The following is a 21,889-nucleotide window of genomic DNA, read 5'->3' as shown; positions in this document are numbered from 1 at the left end:
AATACAACTAGGAGGAGGAGGAGGAGGCGGAGGGAGGGAAAGAGGAAAAAAAAAGAGAGAGGGAGAGAGAGGGAGACAGAGAGAAAGGAAAAAAAAGAGAGAAAGAGAGCGAGAGCGGATCTATTCCCTCCTCCTGCCTCTGCAGCAGCAGCATTTAACAGCCGTCGGTCAGTGTGCACTCAGCGCCGCTTAGCCGCAGAAGCAGCTCCCCTTTTCCCGGCTGTCTTCGGTCCTTTCGCCCCCCCGAGATCGGAAGGAAAGGCCGGACGAGCCCGGCTGCTTGCCACGGGACGCGAAGGCTGTCAAGCGGTCTTGCTGCTCTCTTCTTGGAGAGGTGAGGCTGGGCGACCGGGAGCGACGAACAGACTTTTCCCTGGGGGTGGGGGGGGGAGGAGGGGGGGAAGCTCGCCTTTTCAGCCTCGTGGAAACGGAGGAACGGCTTTCCCACAGAGCGGAGAGGGAGGCAGGAGCTCCGTATAAAAGGAGGCCTGGCGGCCGAGCGGCTGCCGCAGCCCCCCAAACGCCGTCATTGCCCCGCCGCCGCATAAGAGAAAAGTCTACTTAGTTCCCTGATTATTAAGCGGGCCGGAGGGAGGGGAGGGGGGGAAATCGACAAACTTGCCCCTCAACCAATAACGGAAGGTTTTGCCTCGGTTGCCGGGGCAACCTTCAACGGAGCCTGTGGGATACGTCGCCCTGCTTCAGCCCTTCAGTTCGTTTCACAACTGAATTCAGATCCCCCCTCCCATTTTTTTTGGCATTGCAGCATTTCTTGGAAGGGTTGTTGGGGCGAGGGGGATGGTGGTCTAGGGATGGACGTCCGGGATGGGGGCCCTTTGGGTGTCTCTTGAGTTGGCATGAATGCTGCTTTTTGTTCATCGAATACCAAATGGCAAGTCTTAGAGCTTTGGAGAAGTTGTCCCCTTAAGAGTGGGGCGGTTTGCCCAGTTGAGTGGGGAGCAAGATGCGCTTGCAGGCTGCACCTTTCCCCATACAAGTGTTAAATTTTGCCCCTGACTGTTTCCATCATGTCAGCAATCTCCCCCTGACCTTCCTGGTCGAAAGGAAGCCAAAAACAAAAACAAAAAACCCACCTTGCATTTCTGGAGAAATGAGAATTAAGAGAAATGAGAATTAAGAGAAGGGTTTACAAGCTGGGATTGCCAGGACTTGAAGTTGTGGTTTGCTGCTTTTGAGGAAGATCTAAGGTGTGATTTGTGGTCTCAGGCCAAGTGAGGGGAAAGGAGGTGCCCTTGTTCAAGATGTCTTTCACATCGTTGCCATCTGGAAATGCAGATGCTGTAGGAAATGCAGATACTGTAGAGTGGTGGTTCTCAATCTTTTCTTTACGGTAACATGGACCTTTTGAGGCCACAGGATCATGGCCATAGACCACCAAGACTTAACTCGAGATTTCAATCATAACATTTCTTCAAGACTTTGTGTACCCCCAGGGGGCTGAGAACCACTGCTTTAGAGTTTTTCATGTAAAAAGCCATATGATAACTTAAGCTACTAGCTACATCCAACCAGTTTGAAAAACAGGCTTGATTTGGCTGTAAATGGAGAGGAATCAAATCCATAAAGTATCCTATTCTTAAAAACTACTTTGTTCTTTCCCCCCTTGTGTGATTCTGGGCCCACTTGTATATAATTCTTGGGCTGCTTCTTTTATATCCAACACAGATCATATCCAGATATTCTGTACTTTCAGATCATGTTCTTAAAATCTGTATGAGTGTGGGAGTTTCCCCCTTTTTTCTTTTCCATTTGCCCTTTTCAAAACTTTTATTGTATTTTTCCCCCTAAAGCTTCCCCTGCCTCTCCCTCGAACATTGATTGATTTGTGATGTACTTGGATGAGGAAACATTAATACATTAGTCTAAAGTGCAGTTGGCTAATTTGTGTCTGAGTGTGTTGTGAATTGAAGCAAGAGAGTTAATTCGATAGAGCTTGGTTTTGTTAATATGTGCAAAGTCTCTGGGAAGTTAATACATATTGACAACTTCTCTTGTTTTGAGTGGTATTTATTTATAACGAGCTTTGGTGTAGGAAGTTGGGAGATAACATTTCTTGCAGATCTAGAACTGGGCTTTAGGTCTTGGGTTGCTGACACCAGATAGAGATTTACTACTGCTGCTGCTTTTATACAATACATTATAGTACTGTACTGTACAGCGGTCATCTCCTGGAGATTATGAAAGTTTTCTACAAAAAATGAGTGAGTTGGGGAAAATGTTTACACTTCTGTTTTTGAAGAGTGCAGTGCAGAAAATCTGCTGGAAAATTTAACAATCACTTATGCAATCCTAAACAGTTCTTTGACTTGGGTCCAATTGTTATTATCATGTAAGTTATGGAAGCTTTTCAGGCAGAAAGTATAAATACTAGAAGTAAATATATACAGAAATAGACAAAGGAGGGCAGTTTTGCATCCAGCTAAAATTCTGTCTAATCCAACATTCTGTTTCTAAAGTAAGCCAGCCAAATATCATCTGGAAACATTACAAGGGGGACAAATAAGAACTCCTCTGGATTAATGCTCATCAGCCTTTATCCTGAGAGCCCTGTTGTACTGGAGAAAATGTATGGCCATCACGATTAGTAGCTATTAATAACTTATTCTCTATGGATAAGCCTAATAATCTTTTAAAGCTATTCAGCTTTGGCATTGGAATAGTAAATTCCATGCCTTAAGCAAGCAGTGTATAAAGGAGTCCTTTCTTTTATTTATCCTGATTTGAAAAGATTGTTATGGATCTTCTGTTCATTTGCTTTCTTCACAAAATGCCTGATTTCAATGCTGCTTGTTGCTTCTCCATAAATCATATTTAGTTTTTGTTAGTAGCTAGTAGTGGAATATGGTTGTATGGTATTTTGAAATTTGGAATGATGTGGATGCATAAAGGTCCAACATTATGGAATAGATGTGGGTTTTGTGAAAGAAACATAACAGGAATGGAGGTTATGGCAAGTTAGCATAAACTTTTGCTTTTGGTATTTTTGGTATTCCCTTTGGTATTTTCAGATTTTGTCCTCGGGGAGAATTGACCCAACATTTCTACCACTTGTTTTATTTTGGGAAATATAGGCTAAGGAGCAAAATGGGTACCTAGAGCCTTGTGGATTTTACTCCTTACAATTCCAAGCACCTCTCCCCAAAATTTGGGCCTCAGACCCTTTACTTTCACAGCTGGTTCATCCTCAACAGGATTCACAAACTCTTGGCAAGGTCTTTAAGCCAACAGAAGTTATAAATCTGGTATTCCTTCGGGTCTATTGTTTATGCAGTTTAAGCTTATTGAGGAGATAGAGGAGTTAAGATAGCAATTCTTTGCCACTTTATCGTTGTAATTTCTAGATAAAAGTTATCTTGTAAATAAATCCAGAAAATTGATTACTGACTAGTACTGGTTTGGAAAGGCTGACTATTTACCTGTTGCTAGACTCATAAAAGAAAGTGGCCTATTATTAGCTGTCTACCTTTTTGTTTCCATGCCTGTCATGGAATAATACATTTCCAGTTTCCCTACGACAATATGAAATCACATAGGTGTTTGGGCAGGGATATAATCAACTCACTCACTCCTGTCAGCCTGCTTATTTACCCATATGGAATTAATGGGACCCATACATTGCCAGTGAAGCTGTTCATTTCAAGGTAAATGAAATATCTGACCTTTCCAAACTGTGTTTTGCTTTGCATTGAGAGCCATCAGCCTCTAATGTGAATGACACCTTGGCAATATGCAGAAGGGAATGAACAAGGAACAAAAATGAAAGATAGGTACAGTACTTCCTTCCAATGATGATTATATATACTTTCATTAAGTATGCCAGCAAGTGCAGAGCACATTTTCATTCTATTTCCAATTTGATGAGAAATTCCTGGAGAAAAATAGATGATAATCATCTAGGAGCAGTCCTCTTCCAAGGATTAGAGTCACTGAAAAAATGTGTTGCAGCCTCATTGTGGTATTCCGCCTCTAAAGAACACCATGATTGGTATTCAAATCTGTTGAGCTTCTTTTGCCTCTTAGTGAATCACTTGCAGTAATTTTAAGTGCTAAAGCCAGACCAAAATCCTGGGTCAAATTTCTGCTCTACTGTATTTAGTTGTTTTGTGTACTGAAATACAACCTCAACCTTTTTGTTTTTGTTTTGATATTTATTTTGCTTTTATTTACAAAAATGAAGCAATTGGGTTTTTTAAATTGGGCTACAGTATTTTGGAAAAGATTTGAAGTGGTTTCTGTCAAGATAATAAGAATCCTGAAGGAGGATTCTAGGAATTGAGAGGGCCATACCTTGATTTTCCTCTCTCATTACAGAAAGCCAGTAAGACTTGATAGGAAATATTTTCATATGTTCATATTAGTAGTCTAATAGTATTGGTTGGATACTATCTTTTCTAAATTTTACCCTAATTAGTCTTTATAGAGATATATTTGGCAAGGATAGGAATTAAATATATCTTATCCATAAGATATCCTAATCCTAATTTATCGTAATGTCATGACCCTGATATCAGCAAGAGGTTCATAAGTGATGATTTGGTGTTTCTGCCTGAAAGCAGCACATATTTTTGACTGATTCTTTCTGTTGCTTATTTTATTATTGATTGAGTTTAGCCTTATTAATATTTCTAGTTGCTCTTTTTCTAACTGTTAAATATAGTGTATATCGAAAAATTAGAGGATTAAAAATCACACAGTGTAACAGTAATAAACAATATATATTTTAATCTAATTTACCAATGAACAAAGGTAGATACCAAATTTTAACATTCCCTAATGCTCTCTCCAAAGGCCATTTTTTATAATCAAAATTGTTACTTGAAAGTTAGGAAGGTATGGAACAATAATGTTTCAATTCTGATTTAGCATTATATACAAAATAATATAGAAATGATCCTGCTACCCAATTTGGTTTCCACATTTGAAAACTCTTTGTGTCTGTAATCTGTTATACATATTTCTGTATTTCTGAAAATTATACTGGAATTGCTCATGTTTTATAGGAATTCCTAACATTTGCAAGTACAGTTAATATCCTTATTACCTCTGAAACATTTTCAATTATGGCCTGCTTCGTATGGAATCAATGTGGATACACTCTTTACTGATATGTGCAACAGTAAACATATACTTTCTATATAAACCAGAATAAACAGAAGGGATTCTGATAATATTAAACGACAAGCATTATACACTGTGACATAAGAATCTAGCCTATATGATTGGTGCACTTTACAATAAAATGCACTTATTTTAGTATTATATTAGTTCCAGCCTCCTTAATTTTTTTTCCTGTTATTTTGCCCTGTATTACTTTAATGAATAGCATAATTCAAGAAAAGGATAATAAAACCAATGTTTTAACATTATGTATTTTTTCTTTCCCAAATAATAGAAATATTTTTATAGTCTTAATATACTGTAGCTCTAAATGATTTTGAAACTCTGGATTTTTTAATGTATTGCTTCACGGGTTTTTCTGTTATTTCGTAGAATTGTAGCTTTAATCTGGTCATAATGTTCTTCCTGGAGTGGAATGTGCTTTTCAAGTCAGCATCCTCTTTCCAAGTCATTGTTGCTCACTGCTGTGCAATAGATCAAAGCAGCTGGAATCAAATTTCCTATTCAGCAATGGCTACATTTATTAAGGCAATAATTGCTGGTTCAAGTGATGCTACCAATAGTAAACATGAGAATGTAACCCTGAAAATATTATCTCTGTAAATGTCCCAGGTTTTTAAAAAGCCAGCATGTAGGACAAAATGCTTGTTTTCAGAGAGAAATGGTTGGTCTCTGTTTTCTTGTATAATATTTTAGTAGAATATTCTAACCAATAAAATCTAAAGCTGCTCTGGAGTAATGGATGGAGAACCATAAAATTATTGAATAAATGGATAGAGTAGCCATGTTTCCAGGCAACCAGTTTGGTGGAAGAAAAAAATCAAGGTCATACAAGCTTCTTTATACTGTTTCAAGTGAGTCTTCTGAACCATTTAACTTAAGGCTGCCTTTGTTCAAGAAATTTTCCATAGTTTGTAGCAGGAATTTTTCTAACCCCATCTGGAGAAGCTATAGATTACATGGAAAGTGGATGATCTCTTCCTTTGCTGTGAGTCTTCAGTAACAACATTGCTCTTCTTTTTGCCAACTCCAAATAGAGAGGGATTTACACCTGTAGTAAATATTGAAGCGTGATACAAATAGCAGCATACATTATACTCATAAGGGTGGATACAAAAGTTGAATACTACCCCATGATGAAGCCAGTAGTATAATTTGCCCTCTGAAATTGTTTATGATCTTATATTAAATTTGTACGTCATCCTTCAGATATATCTAACAAATTCAGATTATTTTTTGAAAACAGCTAAGTAGTTGCTGAACCTCTTATCATATGGTGTACCCAAATTTAAAATAAAGTTTCCTTCAGTCCAGCTAGTGAATATTTCACTTAAGTTTCCATGTCGTTTTCTTGATTTTGACTGTTTGCAACATTCTCTGTTTTGGGACTCTTGAGTTAGCCTACTAAGAGCCGTGGTGGTGCAGTAGTTAGAATGTGGTACTGCGGGTTTCTTCTGCTGATTGCTGGCTGCCAGCAATTTGGCAGTTCAAGTCTCACCAGCTCAAGGTTGACTCAGCTTTCCATCCTTTGAGATCGGTACATGAGGACCCAGATTGTTGGGGGGAATATGCTGACTCTGTAAACTGCTTAGTAAGGGCTGTAAAACACTGTGAAGCGGTATGGAAGTCTAAGTGCTATTGCTACTAGCCTGGTTTAACCTGCCAGTTACCAAGTATGACCCTGTTTAAATTCCTTAGCCCAGACAATATCAGCCGTGCTCTTAGCTCTTGTCTTCTTATCCACAAATGGCTTGATTTCTACTCAGTTTGAGTCATCTATTTTCTTCAAATACCATTTTCCTTGAAATATCTAAATATTGTTTCATGTTCAGCTATTAACATGAAAGACTTTTGAGGCTTTGTAAACCCATCAATATATTGCGCTACATCTATATGAGAACTGAAAGATTAACATCAATAAAATGTGTAAATTTGCCCTGTTAAAGAGTTGTACTAGAAAAATTGGAGTCAGTTTTTGTAGTCAGTTTTTGTAATGTATCTCCTGCATTTATGGCAATGTGATCCTATTCTGGACCATTTGTATTTTCTGCATTCGTTTTTTTAAATACACTTTATTGATTTTACAATTAAAATAGACCAACAACACATACATAAATATAAGGGAGAAAAGGAAAATTAAAAAAAAGAATAGAAAGAAAAAGATAGAAAACAATTAAAAACATTTTCATGTATTTTCTGAATTCTCATAGAGTTAACAAAATATGTGATGTTCATTGTGTTCATCATGAGGGAGAAGATGATATAGGATAGATTTTGAAAGATATTTTTACCGTGCAGTAAATGAGTGCTGAATTATGCCTGGAATCTGTGCATGGAATTTCCAGAGAGGATATTTTCTTTGATGTAGAAAGATACGTGTTCTGGAATGTGCACAAATAAGATTGCATTACCTTCACATGAAGTGAACCTTTAAAATAACATGTGCAGATGTGTACTTTGATTAGTAAGAGTCATGGGGGAACAATTAGTGGTAAACTTGCATCATCCTGCTCTGCTTCTATTTCACATTCTTGTTGTCTTGGCAGATGGGATACAAGTATCAATCAATGAAAAACCTCTTTAATTGTATTTCCACTGCTGCTTGAACTTTTCATGCTGAAATAACAGGGTTAAGATATGAAGTGGAATGGGCGTGGAGTTAATGAAACTCAAGGGACTGGTTTTTGGTGTAGAAATTAAAACAATGCTAAACGTTTCTATAATATTTGTATTGTTACTTTGTAAGATATTCTTAATCAGTCATGAAACTCAATGTTGTAGTGTAAGCCTCACAACTTTTTGTGCCCCGGAAAGAAATCAAGAATGGATTGTCTGAAGTAGTTTGTGGGAGCTTCAGCAGAAAAGATGCATTTAAGATATGGCTCAAAATATGTATATAGTGCTGAACAGGTTTAGATTTTTGGATTTTAATTAAAGAGAAGTAAACAGTTCTTAGAGTCCAGGATTTTGTCTTGCAAAAACATATTCTTTTAGCTTGCTACTTGACCCCTATATGACAACTGGGAAATAAACGACTTTCTACATACAATTTTTATATTCAATTTGCAGATTCAAAAAAGTATACCTGTAACTTGATACTAAATATTGGCAGATAGTATCTCCTGTTGGGCATTGATACCAGCATTAACTATTCAGCATGCATTTTAGCCTAATTACTTTTTGTAGTGATTTGCAGTATTCCCTGCAAGGGAGAGAACAGAAAGTCATCTTAATTCTAACCCTATTTTTTTTTCTTTTCAGTTGGAATGTGTAGTGCATTTCTGTAAATTATTAAGAAGCAAGGGATTCCAAACAGTAAAGCTGAAGGATGCCATCTGAAGTGTGCCTCAGGTATAGTTCACAGTATTTTCCTCAGCCAATTTTCATTTTATATGTATTCATGTTACCCAAAGGATGACAGTACCAACCTCTGCACGCAGCATAACCCATCAAGATTACCCTGTCAACAAAGGTTTGTTTCTGTAATGGTGATAGGCTCCCTTGAATTTTCATGATAACTTTTTTCTCTTGATGCAAAAAATGTTTGCTCTTTTTACAGGTTTGTCAGCTCATTTACATGTTGTGCATTCCAGCCTAAAATAAGAACTTGTAAATCCTGGAGGGAGAGAGAAAAGGAAGAGAATAGCATTGTGGTGATCCTCATAGATCAGTCCTTAAAATTATTTTTTTAAAAAAACATATATAAGCTAAAGTAGAAAGAATTATAAGATTTTTTTGCTCCTCCCAATTTGATTCAACTACGGTAATACAAATAAATTTTCCCCAGCTGATTGGATTATTTGTGTTGTTTATGTATTACATATATGATTCTAATTATGCATAGTAAAAAGGTGATGTGAATTTTGAATTCTGCCCCTCTTGAGGTCTAAATATGTGCCCCAAATGCTAGAACAAGTGGTTTAGCACAGGAAATTGTCTTGAATTTAAATTTTTGGGACATTTTAGGTATGTAATTTTAATAAATTATGATTATGCTTAAATATATATTATGGTTCACTGCATTGACATTTAACATAAGTCAGTAGGCAAAAGAGCAACTTCATTTAAAAGCAAATTCTAAAATTAATTTTGGTATAGAGTTGTGTTCCCTAATTTGTTTGTCTTTCCTTTAGTTGTATTGAGACTTTAAACCCAGAATTCCAGCTGAATTATCACTAACACATTTTATTTAAAGATGAAAACTTTTGTGAACTTTAGCTCACTTTATCCGAGCTGCAGTTCATGAAAAAACATGCTTTGTAATGATTATTTTTAAAGTTGGCAAGCTGTCCCCAGATTAACTTTTTGCTTCCATCATTTTTCTCCTTCAAAATCCCAGCCAGTATTCCCAAGGGCTACAGTGCCTGGGAATTCTGGGAGACACAGGTATAGACTTAACATTGCCAAAGAATATCAGTATCAGAACACGGTAGAAATGGCTGACCCTAAGAAATGCAAAATGCATTTCTAGTATTACTGTCCCTTTATTCTGTAGTTCATTATTCTTTGTGATTTGTTAAGAAGTGTTTTTCTAGTTGTATGTTTATTTTTGTTGCAGCAAAAAGTGTTGACAGGAACTGGTAGTGATACATAAATTATCTGAAGAAACCAATGCTATATTTAGTAAGATGTTTCAGTACTTCAGTACTGCCACTTTGCCCTCTCAAAAAGTGCATTATATAAAGTTGAACATTTCCAGAATGTTGGAAAGAATGGTATCTATTACCATCTTTAGTGGCAATGATAATTTAATTACTTATATTCAGCGAAATTAGCAGAAATTATTCACAAACATGCTATTGGTTGCCATTGTACAATTCTTACACAACATAAGAATGGCAGTTCAATTAATGTGAGTCTGGGAATGATAATTTATGTATGGGCATACTGTGTCTGTTTAGAATAGCATTATTTGCTGTAGAAGAATGAGATCTATTTTTGTGTAATGGACTACAGTAATATTTCTGACAGACTATAATATTACATATCTGCTGATTCTGTGCAGAAATAGAAACAAATACTTTATTTTTAATTGCCAGAAATAATAATAATATTGATAGTAATAAATGAAGCTGAAAGATTATGGCATAAACAGATTGTGATGGTCCCAGTGGTTATTAACACAGTGCCAAATCCCAAAAAGTTTTATATGGCAAAATCTGCATTGATAAAATTTCCCTCTGTCAGTTACAAAAGCTCACAATATTTGGATCCGCACATACATAGCACCAGGGGTGGGATTCAACCAGTGTTACTACTGGGTCAGTACTTATGTTTTGTGCAAAGCAGCTGAGGTTGAAAAAGCAGGAAATAAAGATCAAGTAAGAGCTCAGGCCCAGTTCTGTGACTGCTGCTCTTTAGAGCTACCAGTTCTACAGAGCCGAGCAGAACTGGTAGCATCCCACCCTGTATAGCACCAATAAATTATGGCATCCTAGGTTATTGGGAAGAATTTGATATATATAAAGGCCATCACCAGATAATTAAGTGGCAGCTGTGATTTCACCTGTAATAATAATAATAATAATAATAATAATAATAATAATAATAATAATAAATAATAATAATAATAAACCATCTACTCTAGGCCCTTGGGAAGGGCTTGATAAGTGGACAGAAATATCAAATCCAATCAAAACATCTGATTGACAATGCCTCCAGCCATAATATTGAATTCCTGCCCAATTTCACTTTACAGTGAATTCTCAGATACTTTTTCCTCTGAAAAAATATTGTACATATACAGATATAAATAGATTATATATGTGGTAATTAAAAATCAGATAAGTTAAAGCACATATTTCATAGACTTTATTTTGATTCTTATGGTCCTAATTACTGTTTCCTCTTTTGCAGTATTCAAGATATGCTGACTGGTCAGAGACTTTGCCAATCCAGTTCTCACAATGATACAGTCCTGGCAGCTCTGAATCAACAAAGAAATGATGGGATACTCTGTGATATAACTCTAATTGCTGAAGAACAGAAATTCCCTGCTCACAAGGCTGTGCTAGCAGCATGCAGTGACTATTTCAGAGTAAGTTAACTTATGTTTGTATAGTTATGTTTTTATGTAATTGTATTCTTCGAGATTATTCTGATAAATGTAAATTCCTTTTTCTTTTAAATTTTGGACATGGTAGTGATAATCCACTCAAACATTTCAGTGTGAAAAATTTACTTTTAAAGTATTGTCGTGCACATTTCTGGGAGTGTATGTATTGTACATATATAGATTCTGTGCTGTGCATCTAATCCTTGGAAGGGAAGACTAGCACAAGACTCTCTTTCTACATGGAAAATATGTACATATAGTTCTCAACTTATGGACATTCATTTAAAACCATTCAAAATTATGATGGCACTGAAAAAAAGAGACTTATGACCAATCCTTGTACCTTCACAGAGTCCCTGTGTCAGCCTTCAAGATATCTTCTACATCTTTTCTATGGCTATGCTTCTTTCTCACTGCTCTCCATCTTTCGGCTGTCATTAGTAACGGGGGGAGGGGGGGATTGGAGGGGAAGAAAGCTGGAGGTGTTACATTCCTGTGCTATAAAGGAGAAGGAGGGGGGGAGTATAAATTCCTGTTCTTAAGTTTCTATTTCCTTGCCTAGTTTTTCTTTCCTTTGCGCAGCTGCGAAGTTTTATCAAAATATGTCAAGGTTAACGGACAGAGGCCTCATCACCACCTGAAGATGCCCACACGATCATATTCAGAATGTTTAATTGGAAGAGTCTTTTGGACTTTGGGGGGTGGGAACAATTCCATCCCTTTGTATATGTGATCTGCGCGCCAAATTCTTTAGATTCAGAATTTTACCTGTAGCTTCCACTTTGAATTTCAGTAAAAGGAAAAACTTTGCTCTAATCATTGGAGTCTGAGTATTTCTTTCTTGAATTTCGAATGGAGCACAGGCTGACACCCTGGGTCACATGATCAAAAGTCAGGTGCTTGGCAACCGGCATATGTTTACAACAGTTGTAGTGTCACAATGTCACTTGCGTGTCAGTTATGACTTTCCCAAAGACTTCTGACAAATGTGATTAATGACCATGGTGATTTGCTTAATGATTGTGACAAAAAGGTAATAAAACTAAGTATAACTCACTTAATAACCATCTTATTTAGTAACTGTAGTACTGGTCACAATTGAGGTTGTAAGTTAAGGACTTTCTGTATAGTTGAACTAGATTTTTCTGTGCTCATAAATAAATGCAGCTCAACTCTTGGAGATCATTTCAAATTAACTGCGTAATTGTATCACACCAGATTAGTCCAATGATATTATTTTTCACAATTTTCTATTATTATTATCATTATCATCATTATTATTAATATTAATGTTATTGAGTTTAAAGTTTGCTTTTTGATGCATTTGATATAGATAGATAGATAGATAGATAGATAGATAGATAGATAGATAGATAGATAGATAGATAGACCGTGTTTCTCATATAATAAGGCTGGTTCTTATTTTTTTTTGAGCCCCGAAAAAATGGCTAGGCTGTCTTTTCGGGGGTGACTTAATTCCCCCCCCCTTGCATCTTCGGATGGGCGGCGACGGCTTGGATGTTTACCTTGGCATTGGTGGGTCACTTCGTATCGGGGTCAACACAGGCAGCACCATATCTGGATGTGCAACAAAAGTACTTCCTAACGGCAAGCCCCCCTACCATTCCCCCCCATTTTGCTTGTTTTAATATAGGCCTTAATTTGGGGGGAGGGGCTTAATTTCATTTCATGCCTATAAAACATGCTGGGACTTCCTATTGGGGGAGGCCGTATTGTTGGAGAAACAGGGTAGATATGGGGAGGGAGAGAAAGGGGGAGGAGAGAGTGAAAAAGAAAACATGAATTAAATAAGTAATAATCACTTTGATGCATTCATGAGCCATAAAAGAATGTTCTCTGTTTGTGGTGATCTGAATGATTTTGGATAAAATGAAGGACATAAGATTGTGACAAGATTGCAGCCTATTAGGATTTGCAATCTTTTTGAAATATGTGTGTACTAGGAGGTGTCCCTGAATCTGGGTAATTTACCGTATGGCTAGATAGCAGGATTAATCTTCTATCAGCTAAATCCTTTTGTGAGCAGACCTGACTTGACCTTAGTTACTTATTCTCTTTTAATTCTCAGCCTACACTGCCATTATTCTATATACTCTCCTTGCATTTTGCAGACTGGTTAGCAAGCTTCAGTTTGATCAAAATGAAACTGCTCAATTACTTGATTTTCAATGCACTATAATTTCATTTGGCTGGATATTTTCAGAATGGTTTTATTATTGCACAAGGTGAACTTGGTAGTCACAAGGTAGTCTTTAGCTTTTGATCCTAATCAGGACTGGAATTTCCATTGCTAAGCAAAACACTTGTTAAGTGTTAAATGTCAGTTTAAAATGTTATTTTTTTTAAAAAAAAGTACAATTTAAGTTTTTTGTTTCAAAAAAATCCACCTTAAACGTCATGTTGAACTGTCAAAGCAGTTCCAGACAGTGTGATTATTAGGTGAGGACATCAGGTGGTTGCAATATGCTACTTCCTACCTGTTTTCCCATTGACTTTGCTTATCAGAAGCTGGCTGGGAAAGTTATAAATGGCGAGCATGTCTCCTGTTACTTGAAAGCTCCCACACCAATCCAAACCATTCCCAATTTGGTCCCTCTGAGCCCTGAGCCATGGTTTTCCCAAGGCAAGGGATGCTTTCAGGGAATCAGCTCATTTCTCTTGCCTTGTGGGAACTGCCTCTGCTTCAACTCCGTCCCTCCACCTATTTCCCTTCCTTGTCTTTTTGACTGCCCTGTATAGCCTAACCAAGATGGGGATGCTACTTCATGATGTCACCCGCCTTCATCATCTTCCCCTCTCTTCCCATTTGTTGGGCTCATTGATGCCAGTTGGCCTCAAGCCCTAAGGTTTGGGAGCTCTGTTGGAGCTCATCTCTGCCTTTTTGGGCCACCTTGATGAAGATACCACTGTAGTCTGTTGCCCCCTCCAGGTGTAGCAGTGATAGAGTCCCTACACTGTGGCTTACGGCCATATAGACCAGGAGTCTGCGACCTGTGGCTCTGGAGCCACATGCGGCTCTTTTGGCTCTCTGCTGCGGCTCCCTGTCGGCTGATCCCACCACTGGCTGGCCCTTCCCCTTCCTGTCACTCTTCGTCTGGCCCGAGAAGATAAGGGGGATGGCGGGGGATGGAGACTCGCTCCATATTCCAGAGAAGGAGGTAACTGAGTGGGAGTGAGTGACATCGAGTTGGCCACGCCCACCCAGTCATACCAGTTGTTAAATTATTGGCTCCCAGTGTTTTCTTTTTTTGGGGGGGCAAACAGGTCCAAATGGCTCTTTGAGTGTTTAAGGTTGCAGACCCCTAATATAGACCATTCAGCGGAGTGGAGAAGAAGCAAAAATATTACAAAGGTCAGCTGGGAGAGTGGAACATAGCAGCATCACCATGATGTGCAGGGGAGCTCAAAGGACAAACATTGGGAAGACTGATGGGGGAAATTGAAGCTGAGGCAGTTCATGCAGGGCAAGAGAATGGAATTGCAGACCACTATGATGATTGTAAGTGCGGCTCCAAATTTTGATCACATGGATGCTACGACAGGTCATAAATCCAGTTTCCAGTGTCATTATAACTACGAATAGTTATTAAACACATGGTCATAACCCAAGGACTATCTGTATTGAGTCAGTTTTAGATGCTACTATGCTGTGTTTTACTTTATTGAGTACATAATTGAGAAGTGAGGTGAAAGTGATACCATCTCTTGGCAAAATATACAGTGTTAAGTTGGATTAGGATATGAAGAAGTTGTGGAATGCCAGAGGATTCAAACGATTAGTCATTGTGGTGCCAGAGGCAGCATATGTTGCTTTCCTGATATACAATGGTGTTATTAATGTTTGCAAAAACACAGCTTGTCCTTCAGTGCGAGGCTTTCACTTATGAGCAGTGTTGTGGGAGTAGTTTCCTATGGCTTTTTCACAAGCTGGAATACCTTATGTGCATGAAAAGGCCCTGTGGGTGTAGATTTAAGGCTGTGTGTAAAAATTGCTTAGCCAGGAAAAAAAAGAATACTGCTTAGGTAGGAAGAAAATGTATAGTTGTATATTTAGACCTGGCCTGGCCAGTAGAGACCTATAGTTTAGGGGCTCCTCATAGCAGTTGCTACAATATTGTTTTTAATTTGTTAAAAAGTCCTTTTTTACTTGTATATAATGAAAGAATTCATGCCACTGCGAGCAAAACTCCAGGTATCTCTCTTCATTTCCTAGATATTCAAGTATAGATTGCTGGGACTCAGTAAGATTTTTAAAACAAAAGAGAGTGGTAATTTCTGCTGCCAATACCCATCTTCCAGGAGTGCCTCCACTGGTCCATCCCACTACCCTGATATATGAGAAGTAGAGCTCTTATGCCTCCTTTCTGGTGATTAAAAGATAACATTGCAAAACAAAATCCCATTAATACATTCCATAGTGCAATCTTCTGGCCATATACAGCGAAACCAATGTCAGATTAGGACTGGGGACACTCAGATTCAGCAGATTAAATATTTTGACTTAAAGTCATCATCTTTCAGCCTAGCCTTCTTTATGGGCTTAATGACAGATTAAAATGGAAGAAGACTGTGTCCTTTGTTGTAAGCTCCTACAGAAATGGAAGAATATTAATGCAATAAAGCAAAATGTAACTCCAAAATTTGACTCCCTTGAAGGTATAGCATATTGATTAGTAACTTCATTGGAGTAGATCCAGATTGAAGCAACTGCTCCTTTGGTTTATAAAAGGCACCACAAATTCTGCTCTAAGATTTTCATCATTGTTTTTCTTCTTCATATAGTGCCCTATGTATTTTTCCAGCCTTCCAAAGCAATTTTCCAAAAGACACAGAGGTTTATTGTATAGGAGAAAAGAAAAATTACAGAGACAATCTCTTTGCCTGGTCTTTGTCACATGAATAGAAACCTCTGTGCTATTTGGAAGCCAGTCCGTGTTTAACAAAGGTCTTTTTAAAGGAATAGCAAGAGAACAACCACTGTTTTCTGATACTTAACATGGACATTATGCATAACAGTTTTAATGAATACATATTTTATTTCTTCTTTTAGGCAATGTTCAGTCTTTGTATGGTTGAAAGCTGTGCAGATGAAGTGAATTTACATGGCATCACAGGAATAGGTTTAAAGCAAGCTCTGGACTTCGCATACACCGGACAGGTATAATATTACAGTCCTTAATCGGCATATAAAAGTTATGTGAATCCCTTTTACCAAATCACTTATAATATTGACGAGATCAGTTGGGATAGGGAAACAATATAGACTAGGGTTTATGGAATTTCTTCAGACTCTTTAATAATAGTTCTGTTCTGGGCCAGAGGTGTAGAAAGGATATATATCTCGCAGAATGGAGAACTGGAAAATTCTGATTCACTGTCCAACTGCCTTGTCCATAGGGATGTACTGTATTGGGAAGAAAAATGTAGTTGTCTTTCCTCCATAGTTCTCAACCCAATCTGACACAACCTTGTGGGCTTCTGTCTTCTCCAATCTTATATTAATATGGTTTTAAGTATTCCATTAAATATCATTTGGTGATTTAAAAACTTCCCTTCTTGAGTCAAGAGGGCAAAACTTATGACCATGTATGGCTTTCAGCCACAAAAGTTTAATTCGTGGTTGGCATGCTGTTTCTGCCAAACTGCTGATTAGTCATTTCTTGACTGAAGGTGAATAAAATTCTGGTTTTCTGTTCATGTCTAAAAGTGGGAAACCAGTTTTTTTGTATAGAATCATTCTGATCCCTTTCCCAGTAAAACTATCAAGCAGCAATCTACAAGGAATGTTGATAGTGGCTATTAAGCCCATCTTGTATGATCACAAGATGATGTAGTTAAAATGCTACTTGTGAATTGTAAGTAGATATGAATAGCAAATGGCCAAGGGAATGAAAAGATCAATTTATATTTCTTTCTTGTACCTCATCCACAGCCTGTTTATTCCAGGCTGTAAATATTGTGAAATAAATATTTACATACCATAAATGACCCTATAAGAAAATGTTCAAATTACCAAACAATTGCTCTTATTTCACTCATAATAATGCTCTAAATTTCACTCATAAGATAATGTTCCACATTCTGCAATCTAAACCACAACTATATGTGGAACGTGAACTGCTGGATGCATAAGCTAAATTCAGAAGTTAATGGGTAGAAAATAGAAAAGGCAAAGTAATTCCTGTAAGATATCTGTTTTTGTTGCATTATATTAAAGCTTTTGACTGAAAATCACAACAATCTGTGAATAGTCCTTAAAACATGGGTGTACTAGACACCCCATCTGCTTATTGAAGAATTTGAATGATGACCAGGAAGCAACAGTTGGATTGATATATGGAGCAATAGAATGATTGAAAAGAAAGCAGTTCTCCAAGGAGGTATATTTCCCTGTTATTTGTTTAAAAACAACAAAGACTATTGGATTAAAAAGAATAGAAATTAGAATTATAAAATCAACAATCTCAAATGGCAAATTGATGGCTGGAAGAAGATGTTGTAGCTGGCTTTATCTCCTTAGTGTAATCTCAAAAACAGATTTCTTAATTGTAACCATGAGATAAAGATACATCTTGGAAAAAGACTGCAGTAACTGTAGACAAATGCCAAGACATCACACTTTGGATTTCTGAACTAAGAATCAGATTGAATTCTAAACTGGATTTTGCAGTTTATTCCCATCCTAACAGTAACCATACATGAAAAGGGACTGTTTTATTTGCTTGCTTTTCCTGGAATATTTTCCTGAGAGACTAGTGTCAAATGTTAGAAGCCACAGGTTAAAAACAGTGAGATGTTTCAGTGTCCATGTGATAACTCAATGCCATTGAAATATTAGAGAAATCCTTAAGGTTTCACACAGCTGTAATTCAAAACACTTGTTAGCAAATGAGTGGTTTTGTGCATTCTCTTCTCCATTCTTCTCTGAGAACGCAGCCATATACCCTCTTTACCCTGCTGCCAAAATGCTTATCATTTGTTTAAAAGATATCCTCCCAAGAGGTATGACCTTCCATAAATTATTCCCATTGAGAAAATGTATCAGTTTGGAGCAGCTAGCTAAGATCATTTACGTACTAGAAAGTAAGGCATCCTGAAGAATTGTAGGGAGAACAAGGAATTGTGGAGAGCTACCCAAGAAAGACAAACTGATCAGTATCTGACATTTTTACTTCTTGGTTGAAGGAAGCCATCTTTCTATAGTGTTGAGTTTTTATTTTTGTGGCTGCTTACTTTAAAATCTGGATGAAAGAAAGGAATGGTTGCAAAAATCTGGTAGAACTTAGCTTGTCTTAGCTTTATTTGTCTGCAAATAAGAGTGCAGGGGGGTTCCTGGGCTCACTTTTTTCAGGTCCTTCTTCTCTGCTCCTTTTTTTCCTCCTTGCTTCTGCCGTTCATCATTTCCAGCAGCCTGATTTATTTACCTGGCTGCAAAGACAAGGCACAGATAGTCATTGGTTTTCAACTGTTTGAAGTTACAGCAGCACTGAACAAAGGAACTTTTGATCTGTGCCCAAAGCAATGGTGGTATGCTACCGGTTTGGCCAGTTGTAAAAAAACCCTCCCATGATCAGCTGAGAGGAGAAAGAGGCGAAAGAAAAAAAGATCAGCTGTCCCACCTGCCCCTACCCTTTTCTCTTCTGCATCCTCTCAGCTGATTGGCGCTGCAGGCCTCAGCTGGTATGTGGAAAGCTGCGTGTGTGTGTGTTAGATGTGTGCATGTTAGGTGCGCATGCGCAGACACGCGATCACCGAACCAGTAGTGGAACAGGTAGGATCCCACTGCTGGCCCAAAGTTATGGTCATTGCAGCTTCCCCCCAGTCATGTGATCAAAATTTGGGTGCTTGGCAGCCTGCACATACAATTGCAGGGCTTCAACTTTCCCTCCCCATCTATGCTCTTTTGGTCTCCTGCACTTCATGGCTCCTGATGTTCTAGCTGACCTTCACCATCTTCTTTCTCCCATTGAAGACCAAGCATGCCTGACCTGGTCCTTCAATAGGCACCTATTGGTTGCTGTACAAAGAGGTGGCTTCAGGGATAAAATAGTTCTTCTGAACTAATTCTGAACTAACACTTCACGGGGTCTTGATTCTATCCCTCTGTTAATACAGATACAGATTAACAGAGTTGGAAGGAACTTTGTAGATCATCTAGTCCAACCCCTGTCCAAGCAGACCCTACACCATTTTTGATAGATGGAAGTCCAGTCTCTTCTTGAAAACTTCCAGTGATGAAGCTCCCACAACTTCTGAAGGCAAGCTGTTCTGTTGGTTGATTGTTCTCACTGTCAGAAAATTTCTCTTTATTTTCAGGTTGAATCTCTCCTTGATCAGTTTCCATCCATTATTCCTTGTCTGGCCTTCAGGTGCTTTGGAAAATAGTATGACCCCTTCCCTTTCTGTGGCAACCCCTCAAATATTGGAAGACTGCTATCATGTCTCCTCTGGTCCTTCTCTTCACAAGAGTAGCCATGCCCAGTTCCTGCAACTGTTCATTATATGTTTTAGCCTCCAGCCCCCTAATCATCTTGGTTGCTCTTCTCTGGACTCTTTCTAGAGTTTCAACATCTTTTTTATAGGGTAGTGACCAAAACTGGATACCGTAGATGTGGTCTTACTAAGGCTTTATAGAGTGGTATTAGTACTCCCTTGATTCCTCTTTTAATGCAATTTAGGATTGCATTGAGTTTTTGGGCTGCCGCTGCACACTGTTAACTCATATTTAATTGGTTGTTTAATCTTGTTGAAAGGAGTTTTGAAATTAAAATCCTAGAATTGTAAGTAGCCAAATCCTGATTTGTCTAAATCTGTCATGGAACTCGTGAAATGTCAAAGAGGCCTTTTGTGTTTTGTGTTATAAACAGTATCTGCTGTATAAAAAGTGCAAGGAGAGGAAGGGTTCAGCAAAGAGATATAACAGGTGTCCTATTCAAATACTTACATAGCTGTGAAGTTCAGCCAATAAACTAACTATTTTTGCCAGTAGCATTTATTTTACAGAATTTATGGAAGGATAAAATTCAAGGAAATGAAACATACACACATACACACGCACACATGTATACTGAGCTTCTTGGAGAAAACATGCCTTGTGGATTGTGCACAATTATGATGTGATGTGCACACTTTATTAAAATATGTAACTATATTTTCACTTTACATTCTTCAAGCTGTTGGTGAAAAATAGTGTAGGTATAGAGATAACTGAAACAAAATTGGAAAAAAAACTCATTAGTCCTCCTTTAAGATTTTTTTAAAACTATTGCTTAAATATTTCTCTTTATCTTGAAATATATGAGATTATTGGTTTTATTTATTTAAATAGTTTTGTCTGATATTTTTTCATTAATCTCTTGATTATTTTTTCTTAAAAGCATATTGTGTTCCAAACGTTTAAACTGGTCTTTGAAATGTAAAACAGCCATTCATGCTTGAATTTAGTTAAGCTTCTATTATGAATATATGCAGACATTTTCACCCATGCAAAGTGTTCTGTTTTGGATCTTTCTTTCCTATATAGTTGTCAAAGGTTCACTTTTCCAATGTTGTGCTCCTGTCAGTTTAAATCCTAGCACATTTTGATACTTTTTTTTTACTATCTTTTTAGTATAATCTCTCTGATTATACTAAACGTATTTATGGTTTCAATTCAACATTTATTTTTAAGACACAATGCATGCTTGATTGTTCATGATAGGCTGATCCTTCTGTATCTTACCAGTAGGCACCTGATGTTTTGTACTGCATTGTGCTACATTTGAAATATTTAATTAAACTTATTTTAATTAAACTGAAGTATTTAATTAAGCTTACTCTCTTTAAGGTATATTTCACACAAAACCCTGTATCGTTCTTTTACTTACTTCCTTACATATTTTGGATAGTAGGAAAATAAAACTTTCTTTCCTGGAGAAGGTGGATATCTTGAGACCTCTAGTGAAAACATTGGGTGTTGCGGGGATTTAGTATTAAAATTGGGAATTGGAAGGAATCTGGTGAAGATTAATTCTTCCTGTTCATTAAAAGCTGGATTCATGATTCATGAGAATTTATAAATGATTTAGGTAGCTTCATAGGAAAATCACTCTTTTGAGAAAGAATTATATTGAAATGCAGTGTTCATATGTAGCGCTGCCTAATAATACTGCAAAGATATATAATATTTCAACATCACTGTGATTTTTGTTGTTTGATTAACCTTTACTTAATCTTTCAGTCTGGGTCTCCAACTTTGTTTCAGAAGCATGCAGCTAGCAATGTAATTTTCAGGAGGTAGCTGGGAATATAGAAAACCGCTATAGAGCCAACTTAATGTAACTATCAAATGGCAGTCACGCTACAAAAATCTTTTTTTTCTGCTGATGTTCACTTAAAAAATATTTGGGAATTCTGATTACCCTAACCTTATCCCTGAAAATCTAAGGATATTTATGGCATGTATAAATTTTTAATAATTAAAGCTGGTGTAGTGGCTACAGTTCAGTGGTAAAATGCTACTGGTTCGGCCCAGTTCTGATAGTAAAAAAAAGTTCCCACGATCAGCTGAGATGAGAAAGAAGAGAAAAGTTCAGGATTGGCCCTCCCAGCTGTCCCTGCACTTTTCTGTTCTTTATCCTCTCAGCTGATTGGTGCAGCAGAGCCTCAGCTGGTGTTTGGAAAGCTGCGCATGTG

The 21,889-nt window shown here is 37.5% G+C and overlaps 1 protein-coding gene across 1 annotated transcript in view; it reads left to right on the top strand.

Moving 5' to 3' along the window:
- The window catches only part of KLHL32 (kelch like family member 32), a 79,398-nt gene continuing 57,509 nt past the window's right edge, over positions 1-21,889 (top strand). Inside the window, exons 1-4 of the mRNA XM_026726695.2 lie at positions 1-334; positions 8,401-8,490; positions 10,996-11,176; positions 16,266-16,373. Of these exons, the coding sequence (XP_026582480.1) occupies positions 8,468-8,490; positions 10,996-11,176; positions 16,266-16,373 (312 nt within the window). The 5' untranslated portion in view covers positions 1-334; positions 8,401-8,467. The remainder of the gene's footprint in view (positions 335-8,400; positions 8,491-10,995; positions 11,177-16,265; positions 16,374-21,889) is intronic.

Source organism: Pseudonaja textilis, chromosome 1, assembly GCF_049901715.1.
Source record: "Pseudonaja textilis isolate UNSWEBS1 chromosome 1, rPseTex1.2, whole genome shotgun sequence".
Lineage (NCBI taxonomy): Eukaryota > Metazoa > Chordata > Lepidosauria > Squamata > Elapidae > Pseudonaja > Pseudonaja textilis.
This window is presented reverse-complemented; position numbering and strand designations above follow the sequence as displayed.